This window comes from Arvicanthis niloticus, chromosome 1, assembly GCF_011762505.2.
Source record: "Arvicanthis niloticus isolate mArvNil1 chromosome 1, mArvNil1.pat.X, whole genome shotgun sequence".
Taxonomy (NCBI): Eukaryota; Metazoa; Chordata; class Mammalia; order Rodentia; family Muridae; genus Arvicanthis; species Arvicanthis niloticus.
Genome location: NC_047658.1, coordinates 117,108,830 through 117,136,108, shown reverse-complemented (window position 1 = coordinate 117,136,108; position 27,279 = coordinate 117,108,830). Strand labels below are relative to the sequence as shown.

General features: G+C 46.1%; 2 protein-coding genes across 3 annotated transcripts; both read right to left on the bottom strand.

Annotated features, from left to right (window-relative positions):
- Positions 1–1,055: 1,055 nt before the first annotated feature.
- Positions 1,056–20,638, bottom strand: Ganab (glucosidase II alpha subunit). Of its 2 annotated transcripts, XM_076916876.1 has the most exons (25): positions 20,502–20,638; positions 16,464–16,568; positions 16,212–16,320; positions 14,030–14,157; positions 10,105–10,284; positions 9,591–9,656; positions 8,748–8,821; positions 8,492–8,575; positions 8,308–8,404; positions 7,883–8,063; positions 7,062–7,215; positions 6,443–6,678; positions 6,225–6,351; positions 6,043–6,122; positions 5,707–5,850; positions 5,503–5,599; positions 4,893–4,994; positions 4,509–4,752; positions 3,343–3,407; positions 3,092–3,168; positions 2,931–3,005; positions 2,686–2,799; positions 2,455–2,567; positions 2,224–2,324; positions 1,056–2,102 (listed from the first exon to the last, which is right to left on the bottom strand). In XM_076916876.1, exons 1-25 carry the CDS (start codon positions 20,537–20,539, stop codon positions 1,993–1,995), a joined length of 2,901 nt encoding a protein of 966 aa, XP_076772991.1. In that variant the 5' UTR covers positions 20,540–20,638; the 3' UTR covers positions 1,056–1,992. The 2 variants fall into 2 exon arrangements, with proteins under 2 accessions (XP_076772991.1, XP_076772993.1); XM_076916878.1 differs by lacking the exon at positions 9,591–9,656 and having other exon boundaries at positions 20,502–20,637.
- A 130-nt stretch (positions 20,639–20,768) lies between these two features.
- Positions 20,769–25,792, bottom strand: Ints5 (integrator complex subunit 5). Its single transcript, XM_034518501.2, has 2 exons — positions 25,635–25,792; positions 20,769–23,903 (listed from the first exon to the last, which is right to left on the bottom strand). The coding sequence occupies exons 1-2, from the start codon at positions 25,712–25,714 to the stop codon at positions 20,924–20,926; spliced, it is 3,060 nt and encodes a 1,019-aa protein (XP_034374392.1). The 5' UTR covers positions 25,715–25,792; the 3' UTR covers positions 20,769–20,923.
- Between the last annotated feature and the right edge of the window lie 1,487 nt (positions 25,793–27,279).

The following is a 27,279-nucleotide window of genomic DNA, read 5'->3' as shown; positions in this document are numbered from 1 at the left end:
CTTTTCCCCCTTATCTGAAAGAGTCTGTGGTCTAGAATGGCCTTGAACTCCCAACTTAGTCAATCTACCAGACTCCAGAACAAATGAACAGAAGCTCTTTGCTAGCAAGTTCAACTTAAGATGCTGGCATAGAGCATGACCCCAGCAATGCAAACCAATTTTTAAAAGCTGAGTGTGGTGATGCTATCTCTAATATCAGCACTTGGAAGGCTGTGGCTAAAGGACCAGGTGCTCAAAGCCAATGGGCTACATATCAAAATCCTTCCTTAGGTTAGGCATGGTGACATATACCTTTAATCCCAGCTCTAAGGGGAGGCAGAAGAGTTCCTGAGTTCCAGGCCTGTCAGAGCTATATGGTGAGACAAATTTTAAAAAGGTGCTATTAGTTAAACATAGCTTTTTGATGAAAACATTTGACCCTGTATTTATTTCCAAGAGAACCCATTAGCTCTCATCACTACTTTGTTTTTTGTTTGTTTGGGGTTTTGTTTTTTTTTTTCTTTTCGAGACAGGGTTTCTCTGTGTAGCCCTGGCTGTCCTGGAACTCACTCTGTAGACCAGGCTGGCCCCGAACTCAGAAATTCACCTGCCTCTGATCACTACTTACTAAGCCCAGTTTAAAATATGAAATGTGTGTAGGCCAGAGGTTAATCTTGAGTGTTCTTCAGGCATCATCCTTATCCTTTTGTTGTTTTGAAGCTGGATCTCTCACTGGACTAGAAGTTACCAAGTAGGCTGTCTCCACCTCCCAAGAATTAGGCTTACAAAAGCCTACCATCACACTCAGCTTTTTTTTTTTTTTTTTTTTTTTTTTTTTTTTTTTTTTACAATGGATCAAACTCAGGCCCCTATATTTGTGAGACAAAGCAGTTTTTTGACCAATTTACCTCCTAAGATCCTTTTGCTGGGTTCTTCTAAAGGACTAGAATCCACCAACCTAAAGCCTCACGTTTGCTCATTTTGCTGAAATGAAGCAGCTCATACAGATTAAAATGGTAGGCCACTATCTACTGGAGCTATTTTGTTCAGTTTACAACTATAATTCAGGCATCCAATTGTTATCTGTGGTTTATTATTTTTTATTGTTTCTCCTTTTTATCAAAACCTGTCACAGTTGGGAACCCAGAGGAAGTAAAAAAAAAATTCCCACAAATATTTCTCCTGGTTCCTGAGTCTTCCCTCAACCCGCTTACCAGGGCTTGAAGCCATCCCTGGATAACATGATCATCTCTCCCACTCTCAGCCTTTTCCCCAGCAATAAATACAGGTGACCGTGATTCAGTGAAACCACAACTCATTTCTCTATCTTGAGTGTCCCAAAGGGACCAGAGGGGCAAGAGAAGTTTAATAACTATCCCCTCTTAATTGTGTGGAAGCTTCTCCCTCTAAGGATGGGAGAAATGCAGCAGCTCTGGAAAGAAACAGGAAGAAAAGGTTGAGATGAGAAGGAAGAGGACATTCTCCAGGAACCTCAATCTTGATCCATTCGTCCCTTACCAGGTAAGGGGTGGTCCCAGTGCATCAGTGGAACAGAAGGGGACATTCAGAGGAAGGAATGAAAGGGTGGGCATTTTGGAAAGGAGGGAAATGGGAAGAAGAAGAGGAACCCTAAAGTTCACTGCCCTCATCTTCTTCCAAGAAATGGCATCAACACACAAGAGGCATGAATAGATGAGGTCTGAGGAAAAGGTAGGGACCCTAAGGAAGGGAAAAAGACAAGACCCCTCAGGTCTTCACAAATGACTGTGCTCCAGTTACAACAACAGGATACTGGATATGAAGAGAAGGGCTTGGTAACACACAGAAGGAAAGACTAGGTCACAAGAGGAATTCAGAGCCCTAGGACAGCCCTGTCCTCTTGCCCAGATGTTGACAGAATCTGGGTCTTGGAATTAGAAGGTGAAATCTAGGTAGGATCAAACTCCAAGGCAAAGGAAAAGGTAACTCAATACCATCACACCCTTCCTCCCAACTCAGAACAAGTTCCTTGGGTTATCGAAGATGAATACTCCAGTCGGATGCCACATTGACGCCAGGTTTACGCACTATCAGCACAGAGGTCTCAGGGTCATGCTGGAAGGACAAGCGACTTTCAGAGGATCCTGTGGAAGGAAGACAAACACCACAGTCAATAATAGGCTATTTCTACATAGCAAGGCTGCAACCCTGTCAACCCTACCTCTGCTTCTTTTTCCCCATTTCAAGGCCAGACCGTTCACTAACCTTTGGTCTGGAGTACCACAGCTGCTGGCTTTCCAGCCCCCATTATGACCACTCGCTCAATCCAGATAGGTGTCTCAAAGTGGCCTTTGGGGTCTGCTGAACTGGAGGCAACAAAAGCAAATGCCAATTGGAGAAATTGGCAGAAAGATAATCCAAAGCGAAGTTAAAAGGTAACAGGCACAGTGAACCTAAGCCCACTGAAGGAAAGGCCCATACAGAGGACCCCATTACCTAGAGACGAGTGTGTTGCCAGAGAAAGAGAACCGCCGCAACAGGAACTCATGGCGAGTCTGATAGTTAAAGGTGTGTCCATCATCTACAAAGAGTTCTCCTTGGGCTGTACCCTGTGCAGGAAGAGATGAGGACTTAAGCCAAAGAGGGAGTGCCTTCATTCACACCCCAGAGGACTGAGTCCTAGAATACAGGCAGATAGCTGAGGTAGCTCAACCTCTGGGAACTCACCTGAGGACTGAGAGCAACAAAGAGAGTGATAGGATCATCCTTCATACAATCTGAAGAGCGCCTCACACGCATCCACCTGGGCACAATTGTCCCGCCACGCTGGAACACGGGGATCTAAGGCAGAAGCGCTGCAGTGAGGCACTACTCTTTTCGGCCTTTCAACATCTTTGCTCCCCAAATTACATATTTCCTCCCCTTCTGGAGATGTACAAGCAAAGAGATGGCAGCTAGAGAAGTATACTCACACTGCTCAGGGTTACTGGCAGATACAAGGTCTGGGGCCCATGATGCTTCTGATAGCTTTGAATGTCATACCACACCTGTGGATGACAAGAAGATATTGGATCACTCAGTGCATAGGGATTCTATCCTTTTGCTTCTTTACCTACAACATCCTGTAACTTACCTCTTCTTGGCCAGGCAAATAGACCTGCACTCCATGGGCCCCAGCATCCGATACAGGGTGAATAAGGAGTGCATCCCCTAAAAGATACCAGAATTAACAGGGAATGAGGGCATTAGCTGCCAGTCTAGAGAGCATTAAAAGCATCTGCCTATTACAAATCCAGCCATAATTACTCCAACTCCACACATACATATCCTATATGTTGTTAAGCCCACGTCCAACCGACTACCAACTGTCCTCCCATTTCTTACCAAGCATAAACTGATCTTCTATACTGAAGGTAGACATATCCTCAGGATACTGTACCCAGAGGGGCCTAGGAAAGATGCAAGACAGAAAAGGAAGACATTATTTTCTCAGAGGTCAAAGATGCTCTCCTCCAAGAGCTAGCAATTAGAATCACACTTGGGAGAAATCCAGCTTTGAGCCAACGGATTCAGGACTTCAGCTGCAGCGACAGACCTCCACCTTGCCTGATCACTGTGCTTTCTATCTCACCTCTCTAACTCCACTCTTCTATCAACTCTTCTCTACCTGTCAGTGGCCTCCTTGAACACTCAGTGACACATAGCTGGCAAGGCCCTTTAGGAGCACAAGTATCATCTCATTCCCAAACACACTCTCTCCTACCAGTTCCTTCCCAAAGGCCCACTGACCTTTTTTTTTTTTTTTTTTTTACTGGCTTGTTTCACTTGAGAATTTTGGCACCTGCAGCCTCCTCTATGTGGAATGTCCTTCCTTGAGATCACAAACCTACTTTACTCATTGTACGGGTTACTAACATGGCCATATTCTCAAAAAGGCCTCGTGACTACCTACTCTATGTTACTTATTTTTGTCGTAACTTATCACTGCTGGAAGTCTTTTTCAGATGTTAACCTCCATCACTCACTTGTTCCCTTTAGTCTTTCCATGACTCTCTTTTTGAGACAGGACCTTGCTATGTAGTATAAGCTGGTTTTGAACTTTCATTCCTCCTACCTCAGTCTCCTAAATTCAGGATTATAGATATATACAAAGAGACCAGGCTATTATTATTATTACTACTACTATAATTTGAGGGTATGGAGGGTCACATGCCATGCATGTGATGGTCAGAAAAAAAACTTGCAATTTCTAGGAGTCAATTCTCTACTTCCATCATGTTCTAGAGATTGAACTCAGTTTCCTATATTTGATGGCAATTGCTTTTACCCATTTCATTAGCCTGGTGACACTGGGGACTGACCAAACCCATGGTTTTACACATTAAAAGGCAAGTACTCTACCATGAATTACATCCTCAGACATCCCTTTCATATTCTTATTAAAATCAGATCTTACAAACAAGGCCCAGGAAAGGGAAAGAAAAGGGCCCAGAGATGCAAACCAGACCTCATTATCTCCCAGTCTACACAGACCACACTGACTAATTTACCTCATGACAGGAAACCCTTCCTGGTGAGCTTGATAGAAGAGGGTATACCAGAAGGGCAGCAAAGAGTATCGCTGGAACAAGGCATCTCGGATTGCATCTTGGTATTGAGACGCAAACAGCCACGGCTCCCGCCGCCCAGTGTCCAAGTGGGCATGAGCCCGAAAGAATGGCTGGTAGGCACCCATTTGGTACCAGCGCACAAGCAGCTCTGGCTCTGGGTTCTTGAAGAAGCCACCCACATCCGCTGGGAGAGGAGAAGGAGCAGGTTGCAAAATGGCAAAGAAGAAGCGCTGGCAGCCATCCATATAAATACTCTGTTCTTTGCTCATGCCCAGGTCCTGTGACTTTATCCCAATCAAAACCCCAAATTTCTCCGTTTCTTACCACCACAGAAGGAAAGCCCCACCAGCGCCAGGCTGAGACACATAGGGATAGAGATCTTCAAATGTTCCCATTCCGCTGTGTTGTCCCCTGTCCACACAGCTCCTAAGGAAGTCAAAAGGGGAGGAGCTTGATACAGACTCAGCCTTTACACAGGTGACCTCTGACCTGCCACAGTTACTGTCAAGAGGCCAGGACACTCTGAAGATAGTAAAGTTAAATACAACTCCTCTTTTTTTGGTACTAGGAACTTAGCAAAGGCCTTGCATAAGCTAGGCAGTGCTCCCCCTCCATCCCTGCCAGAAGGCTTAAACAAGGACTAGATACACCATTCACACATCAAAATACACAGCTGGAGGTTGTAGTGTGCAGCTCCTCAAAGATACCATGCTCCTCTGATCTGGCCTTCATACTTTTGTGTTACACCTAAGCTTTTGCTTATTCTTCCCTTGAGACAGAGTCATACTTAAACAGATCAGGGTAGCCTATACTACCTGGACAGTCCAGGCAGCCCTACAACTAAAGCTATTCCTGACTCAGCATCCTTAAGTGCTGAGATTACAGGCATTCACTCTCAAGCACAGCTGCCACAGCTCTATTCTCCAAGTCTTACCAAAGCGCTGGGAGCCTGAGAAGAAAGCCCTACTCAGGACAAAGGGACGCTCTATGCCACCAGAGCGCTGTGTTAGCCCATCAGCAGTCGCCATATGCTAGGAAGAAAGACAGGAGAATCTGTCATCTGGTGACAACTATATAGTTCTCATGTTTAAGGACTGTCCTCCCTTTGTCTACCAACTTTCCTCTCCTGGTCCCTTACCACATATAAGCCATAGATGTTATGGATGTCCCGGTGCTCCCAACCACCATAATGTACAGCATCCTTCAGCATGGTGACCTCCGGACCATTGAACACAGACGGTTCATTCATGTCATTCCAAATAAAAAGATTAGGAGCTGAACCCTGAAATCACAGGCACCAATCATGTATAGGGAAAAGAAGAGGATAAAGGTAAACACTGTCAGAAAGAAAGCTCAAGATCTCAAGTACCCATGAAATGTTACAGGTTCAACAAAAGCAACGGCACTGAACAGAAAAGCTTATTCATGAAGGCAAAGTAGAAAAGATAGAAAACATATGGACAGTCTTTCCTACCTCATAATTGTCAAAGCTGAACATGTTAGCCCACCAGGCCCTCATTCTTGGGTTAGTGAAGTCAGGGTAACTAGCTGAGCCTGAGAAAGAAAACATCAACTCTCAATCCCCAAAGAGGCAAAACCAAAATATTAAAATATCGCTACCTTCTTAGCTGCCCCTTCAATTCTGGGCCTGCCTACCTGGCCAGCACCAGCCCTCATAATCAGAGCCGTCCCGAGCTTTCACATACAGCCCGTGGTTCCGCAATTCTTCATGTACTCGGTAGCCAGAGTCTACCTTGATGTGGGGGTCCACGATGGCCACCAGCTGGGAGCAGAGAACACAAGTAGAAGTGGTCAAGGCTGCTGTGCCTCAACCTCCTGCAGGAAAACCAGACACAGCCACAGGACCTCCTTACCTTCCGCCTCTTGGAAGCCAAGTGCTCAAGCATATTGAGGGGCTGAGGAAATCTGGTGGGGTCCCAAGTGAAGTACCGCTTGCCATCAGCATGTTCAATGTCCAACCATATGACATCACAAGGCATGTTATGACCATCAAAACCCTGATCCACTTCCAAAACATCAGCCTCATCCCGGTAGTTCCAGCGACTCTGGTGGTAGCCGAGGGAGAAGAGGGGGGGTAATGCCTGGGTCCCTGCAGGTTCAAACGATAGGGTCACAGGGGCTGAAGAGTTCTTGCTGCTCTTCCAGAGGACCCAAGTTTGGGTTCACAGCACCACCATCAAGCAGCTCACAACCACCTGAAATGGCAGCTCCACATGCCCTTTTCTGGCTTCTGAGGAAATTCACACATACACATACAAGTCATGCACGCACATGCACACACAACAAAAGGGGAAGAAAAGAACAAAAACATACTGGGGATCAGATTAAACCAGCTTATAGAGTAAGAGGATACTAAAAGAGAGTTAGGGTAGGAAAACAAGGGTAGAGAAAATGTCTGAAAATGTACAAACCTAACTTCTCAACAACAGAAAAATGAAGCTGTTGGCTGGCAGAAGTGGAAATATCACCTACCTGTGAGACTAGCATACTGCCGGAAGACATCAAAAACCGAAGGGCCAAGCATCAGGAAAACATCAATAATGCCACTCTCTGACATCCAACGAATGTCCGTCTGTGGAGTCTCCCCAGATCCCTGCAGGTAATCCAGCATCTTCCCAAACAGGGTCTGTGAAGGAGACAAAGAGAAGTCAGCTTTTCACTGCCAACTTGAACAAAGGCAGCAACTTTCTCCTGAGTGCTCACACAGCTAACACCTCACTGTAGTTTAAAAGTAAGGTATCATTTCCTCAAGGAAGCTTTCATGGACCACACTGCCATTTACCACTCCTGAAGTCCTCTTGCCTAATAATAACCTGATGATACCTGTCTTGTTCCCTGTTATTGGGAACCCTTTTCTTTCGAGACATATTTACTTATGTATTTTATGTATATGAGTGCTCTATTTGCATGTATGCCTACATGACAGAAAAGGGCATCAGACAGAAGAGAGCATCAGATCCCATTACAGATGGCTGTGAGCCATCATGTTGTTGGGAATTGCACTCAAGACCTCTGTAGGAGCAGCGGCCAGTGCTATTAACCACTGAGCCATCTCTCCAGGCCCAGAGATTGGCAACATAATCCCTGCAACCCAGAGTGTTCCTACAGAATGGACAGGTAACAAGAGAATCTTCTCAAGCCAGAGAGGCAATGGCTTCACATGAAGATTATCTGGCGATGGCTACAGACTGTCTCTCAAATAACCTGTGCCATTGGTGTTTTCACACTCACATCCAGCATCCCTATTATAAGACACGAGAGACTCTCAGCAGAGCTCTCCTCATGGCTCTCACCTTCCCAGCCGTGTTGGAAGATATATCAACCCACGTCTCAGCAGCATTAAGCCAGAAGATGCCCAAGTCTCGATGAAAGCTGTGTGCCAGGAGCACAGGCACAGACCCATACAGAGCCATGGGGTTGTTCAGCTCGTACTGGAACACATCCAAGTTGTACAGGCGGTATGGCTCACCACCCCTGAGGGCAGACAGACAGACTTAGGCTAATGAATGGCCAGGCTAGAGCATATGCAAATGCTACCCCACAGACATAGCTGAGAGACAAGGGAAGTCTCCTTCCTTAAAACAAGCTTATAATCAAGGAGGTAACCCAGATACAAGAAGAAAATTATGCTTGTCTAGAATATGCAACTGTATGAGCAAATCCCCTGCCCTGGCTGCCCCCTTTTCTAACCCCATTCTAGTGTTAGTACTGGACTCACTCAGTGACCTTCAGCCTCAGGCTGTCTGCATGCTCAGGGATCCCATACACATGTTCCATTCCTGGCAGAGAGAAGTCCAAACCTACAGATGTGGGGCCTGAAAGAAAAGCAGAGGATGGTTTACAAAGCTTCTGTCTGGCAAGATGCCTCTGTGCCCCTACCCAGGGCTTTCCCTGCCCCTCACCATAAGGCTTGCTGTCAGAATGTGTTTTGAATGTCTCCTCCCAGGCTCCTGGCTCATCTTTCTCAGCCTTTTCCTGGGTTTCCTCTGGCTGTAAGAAAAGTGGACTGATACTCACTCATGCACCAGTTGTCTTCTCCCACTCTCACGGTCTAAATCTCATCCTTAGGATGAGCACAGGCTCAACTTTCCTGTGGGCCTTTACTCACCAGCCTCCCAGTCTGCCCTATACTCCACTCCAACCACCCACCACTTCAACTTGCCTTGTCACCATCCCCAGGCGTTGCTTCAGGCTGGGCTCCATTGCCTTCAGCTGGGTCTTTTGTTTCTTGCCTGGAAGGTAGGAGAGCTGTCTGCTCCAATCCAGAGGGGGCAGGGACGAGGGGCTAATGGAAGGAGGGGTGAGGGAATAGAGAGCCAAGGGTCCAAAGGAATGAAAAAGCACTGGAGGAGGGACTGATTGTTACAGTTTGGGAAGGGAGCCCAGTGAGCAAGGACGGGGAAAGAACTGACAGAGGAAAAGGAGGAGAAAATGCCAGCAGGAAGTACTTTCTACACACAGGCCCATATCAACAGCCTCTGTTGGTATCTAGAAGAGACAGGCAAGGTGGTTCAGTGACCTGGGTTCTAAATGCCAGTCCTGGCTCTGCTGCCATCATAGAGAAAAAAAAATCTGACCTTTCTTGACTGTGCTTTACAAAGGCAAGTTGGTCAGACGATAAAAAGCCTCTCCAGGCACAAAAGGGACTCCAAAAGGTTTTACCAAAGAATGCTTTTCAAAGGCAGCTAGCAAACAGTTCTCTCCAGAATCTCAAACGTATTCCAAGTGAGAGCCAGGAATCACAGCAAAATGGAGCATCCCTCCACCCCTTGGCAAAGCAATAAGTTTCCTACATTCCTTAAAGACTTCCAGCACTCATCTTCCTCCCAGAGGGCTCACGGCCAGGGGACAGCAAACAAGGACCCGAATACCAAGAGTGGGGAAAGGACAGATGGTGAAGGGAAGGGAACAGAAAGGTCTGGGGCAACTTCCCCAGAGGGCCAGAGTGAGGGGTAGGTGAGGGAAGAGGAACAGATACAGTACCAATGGCCATGGATTTACCTAGAGAAAAGGTTCTTGATCTTATCCCATATGCTACCGAGCGTGAGACTAACTTTATCCGAGAAACTGGGGCAGGAGGAGATGAGTAGGGAAGGGGAAGGAGGCACAAAACCAACACAAAAACAGAAACATAAAAGTGAGTTTCAGTAGACAAACTTCCAGAGATGGGGGGAAAAAAGAAACCATAAATAAATAAATAAATAAATAAGAAGAAAATACACTAGGGGAATGTGATGATGTGAGAAGGGGAAGGAGAGAGCAGAACCAGGCAGACTTCCCAGAGAAGGTGCCTAGTGTACAGCTCAGGGACAAAAGTATCTGCCTCCTGATCTGCACAAGAAAGAGAAAATTGCAACCCAGATCTGGTTTTACCCTCTCTGAGAGTATCTCCCACCCTCCTGGCCCTATCTGGCTGTTCTGAACCCAGTCTCTTCCCAAGAGTACAATGCCAGACCTTGTGATATTTCTAGGCACTACCACAGTAAGTTCCCTTTAGTCCCCACCCTGTACTCACGGGACCCTGGGGGCCCTCTGGTGCTCAAAGGCCATAAGTCCTCGGGCATTGACACTAAGCAGGAGGCTTCGATCTTCTAGCAGGTCAAGTCGGAATGGCTGTGCTGTCAAAATTATTTTGTAGGGTCCCTCAGCCACTGTTAACTCCACACTGTTGTCATCACGGCCAGAGACTGAAAGCCTGGAGAAGAAAGAGGTCAAAGGGGACTCTATACACACACACACACACACACACACACACACACACACACACACACACACACACACGGAAGCAAAGGCCAGAGACCTGTTGCAGACAGCAGGTCATACATAGCTCAGGGAGAAAAAAAACTCATTAAGAATTTTAAACATTTTTGAGGACTGGCAAGATGACCCAGCAGGCAGATGCATGCTACTAAACCTGATGACCTAAGTTTAAGTTCCAAAGACCTACACTGTAGAAGAAGCAAACCAATCCCCAAATTATCCTCTGACTTCTACATGCATGCTATGGTGCATACACACCTCCACATATATGCCAGTATACAAAGAACCATAAATACACAGAACAAGACTTATTTTTTTAAGTTTATATTTATTTTGTGGGGACACATTAGCATGTGCCACAGTGAACACGTAGAGGTCAGAGTATGACTTTTGGGAGTATAATTTCTCCTTCTCTCATGTTGAGCGTGGAAGATTCAACTTAAGTCCTTAGGCTCAGCCAGAGCTATCTTTACCTACTAAACCACTCTACTGGACCCAAAATAAATAAATCAACTGGGTATAGGAGCACGCATCTGTAACCCAGCACTTGGAAGGAAGAGACAGGCCTACCTCAAGTCTGAAGCCACCTTCATTTAGAACATGTTCCATACCAGCCAGAGCATGGTAAGAGCCTTTCTTAAAGAAAGTTTAAAGTAAAAAGCTAAAAAGACAGACAAGTAAAATGCTTGTAAAAGGATCTCACTTCAATCCTTAGAACCTACATAAAAATGTAGGTGGGTCTGGACATGATGGGGCATGGTTGTTATTTCACTGCCAGGTGATCCTTTAGGTTAGCCAGCAAGCCTAAGCTACTTGCTAAATCCCAAGCTGATCAGAAAAATTAAAAAGGTGAAAAAAATTAAAATAGCGGGGAACACATCCCAGGAACCCCACCAGAGATGTCCTCTAGCTATCACATGAATGTGCACCTTTGCACATATACACACTGCTCACTGGGGGTGATGGGGACAGCTCATCAGCTGTCCCATACTGCTTTGCAGAGGACTCAGGTCAGTTCCCAGCACCCATGTCAGACAGCTCACAGGCTCCTTTAACTCCAGCTCCAGGGGTCCTCTGGCCTCCCTGCACTTACATGTACAAAACCATACACCAATGGGTTCCACCATGTGGATCGAGATCCTTTGCATGGGGCGGGGAGGTGGAGTGAGGGGCATCCAAAGACCCTTTTACAGGGGTCTCCTTAGACCCCTGAAAACACAGATATTCATTCACATTACAATTCATAACAGTAAAATTAGTTATAAAGGTGCAACAAAAATAATTTTATGGGTGGAGGTCACCACAGCATGAAAAACTGTATGAAGGGGTCGCAGCATTAAGAAGATTGAGAACACCGTCATAACCAGACACACAAATACAATTAATAAATAAGTAAATATATAAATAAACCAACATTCAGGGATCTATTAGAAGAAGCACACACACCTGCTTAAAGGCCACTGGGGTCAGGAGACAGAATTTAAAATTTAAAAAAATGTTTTAGCATACATTAATTGTAGAAAGGCATATGCATTCTCTGTCAGAAGTGGTGGCACACACCTTTAATCCCAGTACCTGGGAGGCAGAGACAGGCAGATCTTTGAGTTTGATGCCAGCCTGGTCTACACAGTGAGTTCTGGAGCAGGCAAAGCTACATAGTTAGGCCCCGCCTCAAAAAAACAAACAAACAAAAAAAAAACCCCCAAAAAACCCATAAGAAAATGTTTTCTCTGAGAGGTAAACAAAAATTTTCTTTTTTTCTTCTCAGTTGATGTTTATACCTTTGTTTAGTTTATAACAACAGGTTTCAGTTTATAGCCTAGGCTAGCCTCTAATATCTGGGTTAAAGAGATTCTCCTACCTCAGCCTCTCAAGTAGTTGGGATTATAAATGCCAACCACGATCCATGCCCGAATGAGAAAGTTGTTGTTTTATAATGCTAAGGATTGAGCCCAGGACCTCATATATACTACACAAGTACTCTACCACAGAGCCACATCCCCAGCCCAAGAGAAAGAGTTTAAACAAAGCAATATGTGCTAACACCACAAGGTAGAAAACTGACTGACACATTAACCTAAGAATATTAACACTAAAAATTTGTATTTATCAAATTTTGACACCTTTAGGGTCATCAAGAATATTCAAGGTCTAAAAACCTGTCTCACTTCAGAGGAATCTGGAGATGTATGACAACTGAATGCTGTATGGTGTCTTGGCGTCAGAGCAGAAAAAGTGTACTAGGCAAAACCTAAGGAAATCTAAGTATGTACGGTGGTTAATAATCCAGTGCTAAGTTCATTAGGGAAGACAAACGAATGACAGTTATGTTAGCAAGTACACAAACTGTGTAGGGCACAAAGGAAGTCATTCCTTCAACTTTCCTATAAATTTGAATTCAAGTGTAAGCATGTGTGTGGTGGGGATGAGAGCTGGAGTCTGCACAGGGTAAGCACGTCTACCGCAGAGCCGACAGCTCCCCAGCCCTACTGTAGTGATTTGCTTTTCTTGAATAACTTCAGTACAGAGCCTAGCAAAGTACTCTATAATTAGTTGTAGCCTTAATCCCAAGTTGTTTTCTTTTTTCTTTAATGATACCTTTAGTAAATTAAAAGGTTACAACCTAGGAAAAGGTCCCACAATATATAAATGGTAAAGACTCAAGATTAACAAATTCTCTAAAGCAGTAAGGACAAACCACATAAGAGATGAATGGGTATAAGCTGTCAACTATTATCCCACAGAATAGTAAACCCAAAAGACAACATATAAATAAGGCCCAGGGAAAGAGATCGGTTGACAAAGTACTTGCCTCCCAACTGTGAGGAGCAGAGTTTAATCCCCAGAAGCAGATAAAAATGCAGTGTGGTAGCTTCACATAATAATCCCAGTGTTAGAGGAGAGTCAGGTGAATGCCTGTGGATCACTGGCCCACCAGCCTAACCAACTCAGTGAGTTCCAAGCCAATGAGAGATAAATATTGTTCCAGAGGTTGTTCTCTGGCCCCTATACGTCATACATACATACAGGTATATACACACTAACTTAAAAAAAAAAAAAAAAAAAACACCTCAGAGATGTTCCGTCTCATTAACAAACTGAGGAGAGCAGGGTACTGCATGGTAGCTCAAGTCTTATTATACAAGCCCTCAGGATACTGAAGCCACCAGTAGGACTAAATGAGCCTGAAGCCAAGTGCAATCTGCATACTGTCTCCAGGCAAACCTGAGTTACAGTATGAGATTCTGTCTCACAGAGAGAGAGAGAGAGAGAGAGAGAGAGAGAGAGAGAGAGAGAGAGAGAGAGAGCAGCCAGACCTATCATCTATGTAAACGTATGAATAAATATAAGATAAATATTTGAACTGCTGTATTCTAAACAACCGAGGAAAAAGAAGGGAGGAAGGCTGGCCAACTACAAAGTGTGACCTGTGCCTTGCTTACTTCCTTATAACAGTAATCCTTAGCCTAGGCTTGACAGGAAGATAAAACATCAACTGTTTGCTGAGTGAATGTAAAATGTAAAAAGTAAAACAGAGGAAGAAGAGAAGCTGGAAAGGCTGGAAGATGAGGTACAAGTCAGTCAACTTCTTCTCTGACACAAGAAAGTAAGTCACCACAAAGATTCGTCGGGAAGGAAAAAGGGCAATCAGACAGATATCCTTCTCAGGAAAACTTTACCGAGCTGTGGGGGGATCAGCCACTAAAACATCTGGCACTCGGTATCGAGGCCGCCGGGGCTCTAGCTCATCAATCCTGATCCGAGTCATGTTCTTCTGAAGGCCCTGGAGCTCCAGCACAAGCAACACCTGTAGAAACAGAAACCTGAATCTAAAGAAACAGAACAAGCCCGACCAGACAAACCCTTCCAATCCTCTCTCCTCAGCCTTTTGCCTACCATTCAGATTTAAAACTAATATTTTGTTTTGTTTAATTTGGTTTTTGTTTGTGAGTGTTTTGCCTGCATGAATATATGTGTCCCATGTGTGTGATTAGTGCCTACAGCATGGTCCTTGGAACTAGAGGTGCGGATATTTTGTGAGGCATCATATGGGTGCTGGGAAACAAATCTTGGTCCTTCTTAAAAGCAATAGGTGAAAGGCACATGTAATGACAAACACCTTTAATCTCAGCACTTGGGAGGCAGAGGCAGGCGGATCTCTGAATTGGAAGCCAACCTGGTCCACGGAATAAATTCTAGGACAGCCAGGGCTACACACAGAAAACTTGTCTCCAAAAACAAAGAAAACAACAAAAAGCAACAAGTGCTCTAAATTGTTCAACCCTCTCTCCAGTTCTCTTGATTTATGTTTAACAAGATCTCACTATATAGCCCAAGCTGTCCTAGAATTCATACCTCTGCATTTCTCTGCCTCTTGATATTAAAGGTGTGTGCTACCATGCTAGCTAGCTTTTTTTTCCTTTTTAAGCAAGATCTCATGTAACTCAGGCTAATTTTGAACTTACAATGCAACTGATTGCTGCTGTCCTTAAAACTCTTGATCTTCTTGCCTCTGTCTCCCAAGTGTTGAGATTACAGGCACTATCCAGTTTCTTATACTATGGGTTGTAACTCCTATGAAATAGTATACCTGAATATGGGGGTGGGGTGGAAGGGCCAAGAAGAAACTGACAAGCAGTTTCTCAGTATGTAATGGGAAAACATATTCGGAATCAAACCTGGAGCTCAGCTGACAGTGCACTTCCCGAGTTCAAGGTCAGCACAGCATAAAGCCTGCTGCCATATACACTCCTATGACCCCAGCATCCAGAAGATGAAAACAGCGAGGCCAGAAATTCAAGGTCATTCTTAGCTACAAAGTTAAATGTGGAGCTAGCCTGAACTACATGATACAAAAATAAGCAACCCCCCACCCCCACCCCCAAAAAATCGAACTTATAATGAACCTAAGGTTTTCCTAGCTGTGCTCACCCACATTGTGTCACCCAACTTCACTGAAGCCTTGGTTCTCAACACACTATATTCACATGCCAACATGGTACTTCAAATGCCATGAACACTCCCTAAACCGCTATGGTTCAGATTTGAGACTCTTGTGTGTTATCAACTATGATGTTTTTACTATAAAGTTTTCTGCTCTTACAAAAATGTGACAGTGATGGTGGTATACACCTTTAATCCCAGCACTCAGGAGACAGAGGCAGGCAGATCTCTGTAAATTCAAGGCCAGCAGAGTCTACAGTGAGTTCTAGGTCAGCTAGGGCTACACAGAAAAACCCTGTCTAGGAAAAAAAAAAAAAAAAGATAAAATTATATCTGTACCAAAGAACTGTTTTGAAATAAATTTTTGGTTTACTTAAATGTTTGATTTGTATACACATACCACTTACACACAACTAATATTCTCTCTCTCTCTCTCTCTCTCTCTCTCTCTCTGAGTTCTATGATTTGTATACACACACCACTTATACACAACTAATATTCTCTTTTTTCTGAGTCTTATAAAAATTTCTTGCAAAAACAATTTTTTTATTGCAAATATAAGTTTACAATGTTTTGGCTTAAGGAACTTGAGATCAGATTTCTTCAAAATTAAATGTCTTGGGGACAGAGAGATTGTTCAAACATTAAAGAGCACTGGCTGCTCTTCCAAAGGACCTGGGTTTGAATCCTAGCACCCACATACTGGTCTGTGACTCCCATCCCAGTAGGTCCAGCACACTCTTCTGGCCTTTATGGGCACTGCACACACATTTGTACACATACCAACATGGAGGGCAAAGCACTCATAAAAAAGTCAAAAGTCTCAACATCAGCCCGACACGACATTTAGTTACATTTCTTTTTCCCACATTACCACCCATTTCCCCATCCCTACCACTCTTTCTTGTCTTGCCTGACCTTGGTGACTTCATGGATCAGATGGACTGTGAGACCATCAGGACCAAGCTGCAGAGTGTCCAGCAAGGCACGATAAGGAGAGAGGCCTGGCCGAATGCTTCGCTGCCGTCTGCCAAGTCCAATAGTTGGGAAGTAAGGTTAGAGAGCATCTCGATACCCTCAGCTGCCTCTCCTCACCATTATACTCCCCACCTCACCTCCCACACAAGCCTCCATGTCCCCACTTGCCATTCACCTCTTCTAGAAACATACTTGCAAAAGGAACTCTCATCACAGGTCTTAAAGTTGCTTCTATCCACAGCAAGGGTAATCCCCAGACAGACACCTAAGTATGCCAGCACCAAACTTAACCAAGACCTATGGAAAGACAAGGAGAATAGTTAACACTCTAGTCAAGAAGGCCCTTACCTTCTTGACATAACCCTAACAGACAATTCATAAAAAGCAATCCTATTAAATAGGAAAAAAGTCAAGTAGACCAAGGGTGAGGTCAATTCTGAGTTGGAATGGTGGAGCACATCTTTAATCCCAGCAGTCAAAATCAGGAGGCAGAGGCAGGGCAGCTCTCTATGAATCTGAGGTCAGTCTAAGCTATACAGCAAATTCCAGTAACCTGTAGCTACACAGCGAGATCCTGTCTCAAAGGAAAAATTTTTTAAAAAAAAAGAAGTTAGTCTGAAGGGATGGTTTGTTCACACTGTCCCTGCAAAAGGCAGAGAAAGTGGACAAAGTGTATCTGGCCTTTAGAGGCTGAGTATTGACTATAGTTACATCAGCCTCTCAGAGGAAACGAACAGTAACAGCCAATCCCAAAGGAAATGGTGGTACCATGTGTGTACATCAGAACAATAAAGCTAACTATGCCTTTCAGGGGTAAGGCATCAGATGGAACTAATCAGCTAGTCACAACTTCTAAGGTCCTGGGAACACTAGACACCCAGCTCCTTTGATGTACAGTTCTGCAACTTCAAAACAAATCACCATCGTTATCTAAGGCTAAAAAGAATAACAGCTGAAAACATACTGAGCCCTAATGAACTCAAAGAGCCTAACTGATGTATCCCCTAACTTGCAAATGATTGCAGTTTTAAAAGAATCAATTCATTAGTAACACCTTCAGACACTGATTTAATTGGCCTAAAATAGGGTCTGTTTAAGCTCCCTAGGACACGGTGTATGCTTGTAGGACACAGCTATTTGGGAGGCTAGGCCAGGGTTAGGAACCAGTTGAGCATAAGAGACTAATATGAGCAGCAGAGAACCTATCTCAAAAATCATAATGCATAAATAAATATCCCCTAACCCTAACAATTAACCAAGACTCAAAAACTCAAAACTACTTTATATGCATTGATTTTGGCCCTTTTCTTTCATTGTTTTTCTTAGTCAATGTTAGGTTAGTAGTTCTTTTCCAGATGGGAAAATTAAGGCATACAAGGGACAATCATATATGATTTTTGAACAGCCTCTAAGGGGTGAAGATGGCCTTGAGCTCAGTGCTGACTGACACTAAGACCGTGATTTGTACAGAATACACAGTACAGCACACTAACCATCAGCAAACCAGATCAGACCTGATGAACGGAAAAGCCTTACATCAAGGTTACCACAAACTGTCACGCCCACAATGGGCATCAAATGAAAGACTATGGACTAGTAGCCACATTTACACAAGTTAGTTTAGGGCTAGAGAGACAAGCTCAGGAGCCAAGAACAATAGCTGTTCTTCTAAAGGGCCTGCGTTTGACTCCTAGCACCCACATGCCAGCTCACAATTTTCTGTCATTTGTTTCAGGAAATCCGACACCCTCTTCCAACACCCTCTTCTGGCATCAGATATATACATGGGGCACAGGCGTACATGTAGGGAAAAAAACATAAAAACACATTAAAAAATGATAGTAATATTTTAGTTTGGAGGGTGTATTTACCTACTAAATGAATCCTAAATGGGGACTCTCAGATTTTAAGTGTCTGTTAATGTGTAACCCAGGCAAAGACAGGAGTGTTGAGGCCAGACTGGTCTACAGAGCAAGTTCCACGACTGCCAGAGCTACAGAAACTTTGTAAAAAGGAAGAAAGAAAAAAAGAAAGAGAGCAAGCACAAGTTAGTGTACTCGAGGGAGGAGCAAGGGAGGGAGGAAAGAAAACCTAGCCAAGTATGGTGGAACAAGACCTATAAACCCAGTACTTGAGAGGTAGAAACAGTAAGACAGTTCAGCCACCCTGAGCTACAAATTAAGTTTGAGGGCTAGCCTGGGCTATGTGAAACCCCATCTTGAAATAAGAAACACTTGTCATGTGTATTAAACAAACACTGCCAAACCTTGGACCAGAAGTTTTATTTTATTTTATTTTATTTTTTTGCAGTGTTGCAGAGTGAACTCAGGGTCTCACTCATGCTAGGCAAACATTCAGCGACATCCTCACCTTCTAACATCAGCCTTTAAACAAGTTCTTTCAGTGACTATGATTTAAGCAATACAGGAATACACTCAGATGTGTTCCCCAAGGAGGATGGGGGACTCATAAGAAGGGTTAATAGATAAGAGCACTTGTAGCTAAGTGTAATTACCTGAGCTTGATTATCCAGGACCCACATGTGGACAGGGGAGAACCAACTCATTTCATACATGTACAGAAGTAAACTCACACTACACACACAGGCAAAATACACACTAAAAACAAAAAACTCATTTAAAAAAAAGGGGGAAGTCAGGCATAATGTTGCATACCTTTAATCCTAGCACTTTGAAGCATAAGCAGAGGCAGAGGCAGAGGCAGAGGCAGATGATCTCTTATGTGTTTGAGGCCAGGCCTGGTCTATATACATAGTGAATTAGAGGCCAGACAAGCCTGGATTGACAAGACCCTGTCTCAAAATATAAATGAATGAGAAAGGGGTTGGGGCAGGGCAACACAGAAGACATGGTTCTTCTAAGCAATAAAAACCAAGACAGGGCCTACCATACACAGTTATCCAGCCTTCATATCTACTTGGAAGTTAAAGAAAATTACCATATAGCCAAGTGAATGCCTTGCATTCACCAGGCCCAGTTTGATCCCCAGAATCACCAAAAGAAAAATTTAAAGGGAATCAGCTAACGAAGAAAGTTCCCTAGAAGCAGGAAATTTTGGAAGGCTGGCTGGCAGTCCCCAGTAGTGAAAAAAGGCAGCCAGCAAAGTGAGAAAACACTAGGAACTAGTGCACTAGGCTTTGGAGGAAAAAAAGACAAGCAGAAGACAATGCTACTAGAAAAACCTAACCATAAGACACAGATACAGCCTCGGTCCTGAGGAGTGGCTACTTACAGAAACCTTGGGCCACCAGTCCCAAGTAGCAGCAGTGAGGCGTTTAGCACTTAAATACTCCCTGGAACCCTATCTTCAAGTCTATAAAGTAGGTTTGGAGAGATGTCAAGTAAGGATATGATTTCTAAAGGATATTTTCAACTATGATTTGTTGGTTCTAGGAATTCAGGAATGCCTTAAGCATCCCAAACGAGAAGTGTTCACAAGCTAAAAGTCAAGAATGAACTTTAGGGTAAGTCACATCTGTTTATTGGAGAAGAACTTGAGTATATGATTCACCCTTTTTACACTGCTGTTGACAGTACATGCCTCTCCTGACCCTTTACATCCGTTAGGTGTACCGTGCTTTACGGCGATGATGTGTTTCCAAGCTTTTTTTAGGTTCTACAAAACTCCAGAGAGCAGACCAAACCATTCGATACATGTTGTGTTTGAGCAACATTATCCATGCAGACTGTGAACTTACTGGATCCTGCCCCAGCCGTGCCCAGCAAATGAACATTAATGAAACTGGCCAAGGCTGGTCGGGAGGGCAAGGAGGTAATACAGCATGGCCTGCCCATCGCATTGCTTCCAGCCTGAAAAAGGAGCAGTGTGGCAACAGGCTGCTTTATCACAGGCTGGGATGCATTTCGTCCCCCTACCTGCCTCGACGGCCCTGCGCACTGCAGGAAGGAGACGAAAGCATTGACCACCCCAGGCCGCCAAGGGGAAGAGGGCGGCTGGGAGCGGACAAGTTGGAAGACAACACCCAGTTTCAGCCTTTCTAAGCCACCCGGCGAGATCCCGGAGCCCCACAGACAAGGGCCGCAGCGACTCGTGAATCTGCCGCTGGGAGGCTGTAGCCACCACGGGGACAAAGAGCCCGTTGCGAGGCCAGGAGTAGCAGGGTGATGGGAAGGCCCACAGAAAGAAGCAATATGGGGCTCGGGGGATCTAGGGCTGTCCGGCCGCGCCCCCGGGTTCCGGGCTCCTCACCGCCTCCTACGCGCCGACACTGCCGCTATCGCCGCCATCTTGTACCGGGTTTGCTCCTTGACCCGAACCTACCCGCCCCTGCGCACGTTGAGCCACGTACCCTAGTGCCCACCCCTTCCGGCCTTCCGATTGGCTCGTCCAGAGCGCGGCCGGACGTCTATTCCATTGGTCGAGCGCGTTCTATATTACGAATAAGGCGTGACTTGACGCCCCGGCCCCTGCGTTCTGACTTTTGGCAGATTTCTGAGTCAGATAGAAACACTGGACTATTTGTCTCAACTCGGCAAATTTTATTTAGAAAAAATGGTGGGGTTTGAAAAAAGTGACACCGCTCATTACGTACAGACTTAGAAGCCTCCATCCTTCTGTAGCATCTTAGTCTCTTCTCTAGGTTTAACCTCACACAACTTGTAGAGAAAAGGTCAAGTCCCCTGCCGAAGCAGAGTGGATGGTGGAGGTGCTTGAAAACGGCCAGAGAAGAGCCCCAGGCGATCGATGTTGCGGTGGAGGACACTATGCAGCACAGACAGATGTGGTCCTCCTTCACCTCCACCCTCCCTAGAAAAGTCCCGGATGAAGCGGCCACGCTCAGACTGGAAGATGAACTTCTGGGGCAAGGGCCCATGCTCCCGAAGGAAACCCCAGACACTAAGCAGCAACAGACGCACTTCAAAAGGTGCCAGTTGGCTAAATACTTCGTGCATATTACCCAGGGCTGGTGGCAAGAGGCTTCCCTCAGCCATGACAGCCACCAGGATGCAGGATGCCTCCAGATGCCAGGGGGAGTTGGTTGTATCAGGGTGTCGAGAGGCTTCCCAATGGCTCAAGAGGGCAGCCAGCAGCCCCCGCAGCAGCACGGAGCAGTAGCACAGGGCTGGGGGAGCAGCTGCTACCAGCTTCAAAAGCTCAAACAGCAGAGGTTGTTCCCGGAAGCGCCTACCAATGCGGAGATCCCGCTCCACGGTGGCTCGTGCATGATCCTCTGGGGGCCAGGCCAGCTCAGCACCAGCTGCATCAGGACACACGCTCTCCACTAAGGTCACTGCAACTGCTTTGGCTGCCTCTGGGCTCAGGGTGGGAGCCCCCCAGCAACCCTCACGCTCACTGCCCCCAGATGCGCTGCAGCAGTGCACTAGGAGGCTAACGAGGCTCTGGGTGTTATAGATCACTTCCTGATGGTTTCGAGATTGAACAATTTTAGGTGGCTTTAAGCCACGGCCAATGACTCCAGCGTGGAAAACTGACCAAATCCCTCCAGGACCCGGCACAGCTGCAGTATGCCTCCGGTTAATGTCCAACAAAGAGGCAGAAGCCAAAGGGGTTGAGACAACTGAGAGAGTCTCATTGTCTCCATCCATTTCCCCTCCAAACAGTTCTGTGTTGCCTCGATGTAAGGCTCCCTCAACTAGCAGCTGTAGGACAGCCTTGAGTCCAGCTGGGGAAGTCTGAGCAAGGCGGGTAAGAAGCTGGGAGGCTGAAGCCACACCAGGAGGGCCATGCAGCCTTAGAGAAGCAAAGAAGTGGTGTACTCCAGCTCTCACTAGTCCCAAAAGTTGGGAAGGGGACAGGGCTTCTGAAGGAAAGGGACATATTGCAAGGAGGGAGGCAGCAGCTTCAGCTACTTCCTCCTCTGGGTGTAGTAGGAGAGGAGCCAGATCAGACAGGTGGGCTGAGGCAGACTCCCCAAACCGGGCCCCTAAGGCTGAAGGGCCCTCACCACCCTGCTGCTCCCAACCCACCAACAAGGCCAAATTGCGCAGAAACCGGGCTGTGAAGGGAGGCTGTAAAGTCCCTGCATGTACTCGAGCTAGGCAGCTTCGGAAGGCCAGAGGAAGAAGGCCAGAGAGACTAACCACTAGCCCTGCGTATAGCTGGGTTGCCAAACTCAACTCTTCAGGGCTTCTGGCTCTGCTCAGTAGATGGCCCAGGGCCTCAGGTCCACAGCTAGGTCGAGTATAGACAGACAGTAGGCCCAGGAGCTGGTGCTGCCAGAGGAAGCGCTTCCGTTCTAGCCGTAATGTCTCTCCACACAACTCTCCAACATGGTTTCGTAATGCATCAAGAAAGGGCACTGGACGAGGTGGTGGGGGTGGGCCCAGCACCCCTTCTCCAGGAGACCCTCCCCGATGATGAACCAGTTTTTGTAGATGTAGCAAAAGCAGCTGGATCAGCCGGTCACAGGCCTCTCTTACCGTGTCTGGCACAGCCAGGCCCTGGGTAGTAATTACTGAAGCAGGCATAGCTGTGTCCACTAAGAACTGCAGCAGGCGGTAGGCACCAGTCCCGGAGGCCTGGCTCACTAGATGCACAGCCAGGTTGAGCATGTTGTCTAGCTCTTCTCTGGGGAACCCCTGCAGGTGTTGCTGCAGCTGGCTTAGCACTGCTGGGGGCTTGAGGCAGTCCACAAGTTCTCCAGATACTGTGCCTAGCAAAGCTGGTGACATGACTGCCAGCTGCAGTAGGAAGGGAACTGTGGCCTGAAGAGAGGGCTCCCCATTCCGGCCCCCAGTACCCCCTGCCAAGCTGTCATGAAACATTCGTAACAGCTCCCTCCGGATGCTGTCTCCATGGCGGGAAGCCAGGTGCCCGAGGATGCCTACAACTGAGGCAATCTTGGGTACCCGTTTTTCCCCAGGGAGGGCAGGAGATCCAGGGAAGGGGTCTGCAGAGGGGGGTTGAGAAGAACTTCCACCACAAGCACCAGTTCCTCCTCCAGCCCCACTGTGGACACAGAAGTCCTTAAGGCCACAAGAGAGGACTCGGGAGATGATGGTGCCAGGAAAAGAAGAGCCAATGTGGGCCACAACCCAGTCAAAGTGTGGGGAATGCTGGACAGAAGTGTCTAGCAAGGCATCCACACATGCATCTGGGCAGCTACCAATGAGAGCTGAGAGGCACTGCACATAGATGTCCATTAATGTGCGGGTGGCCCTGCAGCCCATCCACAGCTGCAGCAGTTCATTGAGAGAGCCAGTGGCATGGGGAACACGCTGATGCTGACCTGAATATGTGCTACTCAGCTGTCCCATGAGGTCAATGGACCATGCACTAATCACAGGTGCCCAGGCCTTTGGGTTGGCCCGGATAAACTCACACAGCACCTGCTGTACTTCATGCACCACATCCTCTAAACCAGGTCCACCAGCAGGGACATGGGATGGTGGAGGTGGACGGAGGTGAGGTGGACCAGCCACAGGACTTTCTTCTAGGGCAGCTAGGTGGGCCCGGACACTCTCATCAAAAACACCTCTCAAGTGGTCCAACACAGCAGCCCGGGCAGGTGGCAAAGAACGGAGCAGGAGAAGACCACATCGAGCATGTTCACGAGCTGAGAGCTGGTGGCCCAGAATAGGGTCTACTCCGGTCAGAAAAGCCTTAATTTCTTGGGACAGCTCCTGAGCACTATAAGGAAGCAAAACAAAAAAAAAAAGCAAATCAGAACACTGGGAGATATTAAGCAAGTTATATTTCTTCCATGAGCTTTGGTTTCTTTTTATGTAATAATAGGGCAATACATCCCTCAGAAGAATTTATGAAGATTTAGAAGCATACCCACTCCTGGTTCACCTCGGTCATTCAAGAAATGCTATTTGTCTGCCAGTAACAATAATCCTATAAATAGTAGATTATCTTTCAAATATCCACGTTCTTTTTTCTTCTTCAGTACTAGGTATAAAACCCAGGCCTTTAGGCACACTAGGCATTACCCCTAAGCTACATCCCCACCCCACTTTTAAGTACTTGACCGGTACTTTTTCAGTCTTGACAACAATATGGTTAGACTAGTATGATCCCATTTTACAAAGAAATGAAAGTTAAGAAATCAGGATAAGCCGGGCTGTGGTGGCGCACGCCTTTAATCCCAGCACTTGGGAGGCGGAGGCAGAGGCAGGCAGATTTCTGAGTTCGAGGCCAGCCTGGTCTACAGAGTAAGTTCCAGGACAGCCAGGACTGTACAGAGAAACCCTGTCTCTAAAAACAAAAACAAAACAAAATAAATAAATAAATAAACAAAAAACAAACAAACAAACAAACAAAAAACAAAAGAAAAGAAATCAGGATAAATATTCCAAAGAGTCAGGAACCATTTCTAAGCTCCTAAAACAAAATTCCCTTCTGTTAAGGTGCTGGTATATGGTTAGTACTCAATGAAAAAATGTTGAATTAACTAAATGTATTGAGACTCTATACCTGCTTTAACATCTTCCCAGCCCCCTCTACAGCACAAGCACCCCAAAATGTCTCAATGAACAAAATTGTAACCTTACTAAAAGCTCTGCCTCCCAAATGTATGCTTTTCCATACTGTACAAGAATTCGGCCTTAACTGGTGGCACAGGCCTTCAATTCCAACACAGACAAATCTGAGTTCAAGGTTAACCTAGTATACATAATGAATTCCAAGACAGCTATGTCTATCCATAGAGAGACCCTGTCTCAAAAAAGGAAGGAATGGAGGGATAGAGAGAATCCTAGTCACGCACCCACTTAATTAAACGCCTTCAGTGTGCCGAGAATGGGTGGTAGGGGGCTAATTCCCCCGGGGCACAGAATATGAGCCTTTCCGATTCTCCCCCACCCCAAACATATAAGCTCTGTCTTAGAGTCTCAGAAGGCTATGCTGAGAAAGTAAAACCCCTTTCCTCTTACTACTGTCTTTTCTGTCAAACACAACCTCATTCTCTGGGTAAATAAGGTTCTGTATCATCCCTCAGATTAAAAATAAAAAGGCACCTCAAAATGAGGGCCGTATGCAAAGGAAAGGCTAGAACAAATATTGAGGCTCCCGAGCCTTGGTTCCCAAGACACTCTCCATGTAGTCTGAGCCTCTTCACGGTAAAAGGGGCAAAGAGGCTGGGTTCTCAAGAATGCTGATGTCCCCAACTGCGGGCAAAGCAAGGCGGGCCTAAGAAGGCACTGAGATCTCGGGAGAGGGCAGAACTACGGCCAGGGCAGGGCAGGCATTGCAGTCCAGAGTATTTAGTGAGGCGGTCCCTGAGTTCCGGGAAGACGCGACCAGAATCTCTGAGAACCCTGAAGCGGGTTCTCAAGGTAAGATCCAGCTTTCTGTGGAGAAGGCTGGGCATCGGCGCGGGGCCGCGCGATGAGGGGAGATACCAGGGGCTCTGACTACCTGAGAGGCGCGGGACCGTGGGTGGCGGGGGCAGGCCCGGGTGGCCCTGGGGCCCCGGGAGGGTCGCACAACGCGGACATCCCGGAGCCCTACCCGGAGCCTGAGGCGGGAGCGGCGAAGCACAGGCGACGCATGCGTGCTGACTGGAAACGCGACACTAACCAGCGACCCCGCCTCTCAGGAAAATCCGCCCGGCTAAATCTGGAGCCCTAGTACTTTGGTTCCGCGTCGCATCGGTAACAGCGAATAACAGGCTTGCTGTCTCCGCAACCTTCTCCCCAATCCCCCAGAGCTTTATGGGCATTTGAAAGCTTCCTGGGACTTTCATTTACAGTGCAATCTAATTTTTTTCTAGCATCAAAGTATAAACGTGCAACTCATGGATCCGAAGCATGGATCCGACAGTTGGGACTCACACCTTGTATTCTGAGCACTGGAGGCCAACCTGGTCTACAATCCAAGATTCAGGACAGCCAGGGCTACATCATGAGACTGTCTCTCGGATTTTTTTTTTTTTTTTCAAAATAAAATTTAAAAGTACAGTGTGTTTCTCTTTTTCGTTTGCCTGCTTGTTATTTGCTTGTACAGATAAAGGCTCCTGAATTTAAACTCCTGGTCCTCCTGCCTCTATGTCTCAGGTGCTAAGACTACAGGAATGCCACCACACCTAGCTTTTGCTTTTGTTTTGGAGTAAAACTTCCCAGGCTCATCTTGGCTCAAGAGCGAATCTTCATCCCTCAGCCTCCAGAATAACTAAAACTAGGTGTTTACCATTATCTTGGCTTCTTGCCCATAAAGAATTTACAATCTAAGGGCGCCCATTTGGGTTTGGACTTATCTGCCATTGTTGACAATATAATAAACTTTGAACAAGTGGCATAGCTGCCTGGAGCCTGTTTCCTCATCTATAAAATGACCATGACTTCTCTGCCTCACATACTATAAGTTACTTTAAATAATTTATGCAAAATTTTTTGTTTTGTATTTTGTATCTGTGTGGCCCTGGCTGTCCTGAACTCACTCTGTAGACCAGGCTGGCCTCCAACTCAGAAATCCACCAGCCTCTGCCTACTGAGTGCTAAGAGTAAGCCTGTGTGCCACCACACCCAGCATAGATTTCTTGATACAATTACGAATACAGAAATCCCTCTGAATAACAAGAGACAGTCTGAAAGAGCTAGAGAGATGCCTCTGTGGCTGCTCTTCCAAAGGTCCCACTCACATGATGGCTCACAACCATTTCTAAATTACAGTTCCAGGGAATTGGCTGCCCTCTTCTTGCTTCCACAGCACTAGGCACAAAAGTAACACACAAACATACATGCAGTCAAGACACCCATACATATTGAAACCTAAATTTATTTTTTATCTTGTTTACATACCTGTCAGATAGGTACATTGTAGTGGAACTGACATGATCCCTACTGTCCTGAATAAGAGGATCTATGACTACCCCATGAGATCCTATCAATACTCCCTTATACAAAGTGTGTGCTAGTCATCTGTCCCTGGCCTGAGATTCTAGTCACCATGCCCAGTATGACTCCCAACCTCAGCTGTATATCTAATCTTGCCCAGTTACCTGTAGTCTTGGGAACTGCTAGGATATTTAGGTGAAAAGCTGACTAAAGTTAACTCGAATGAT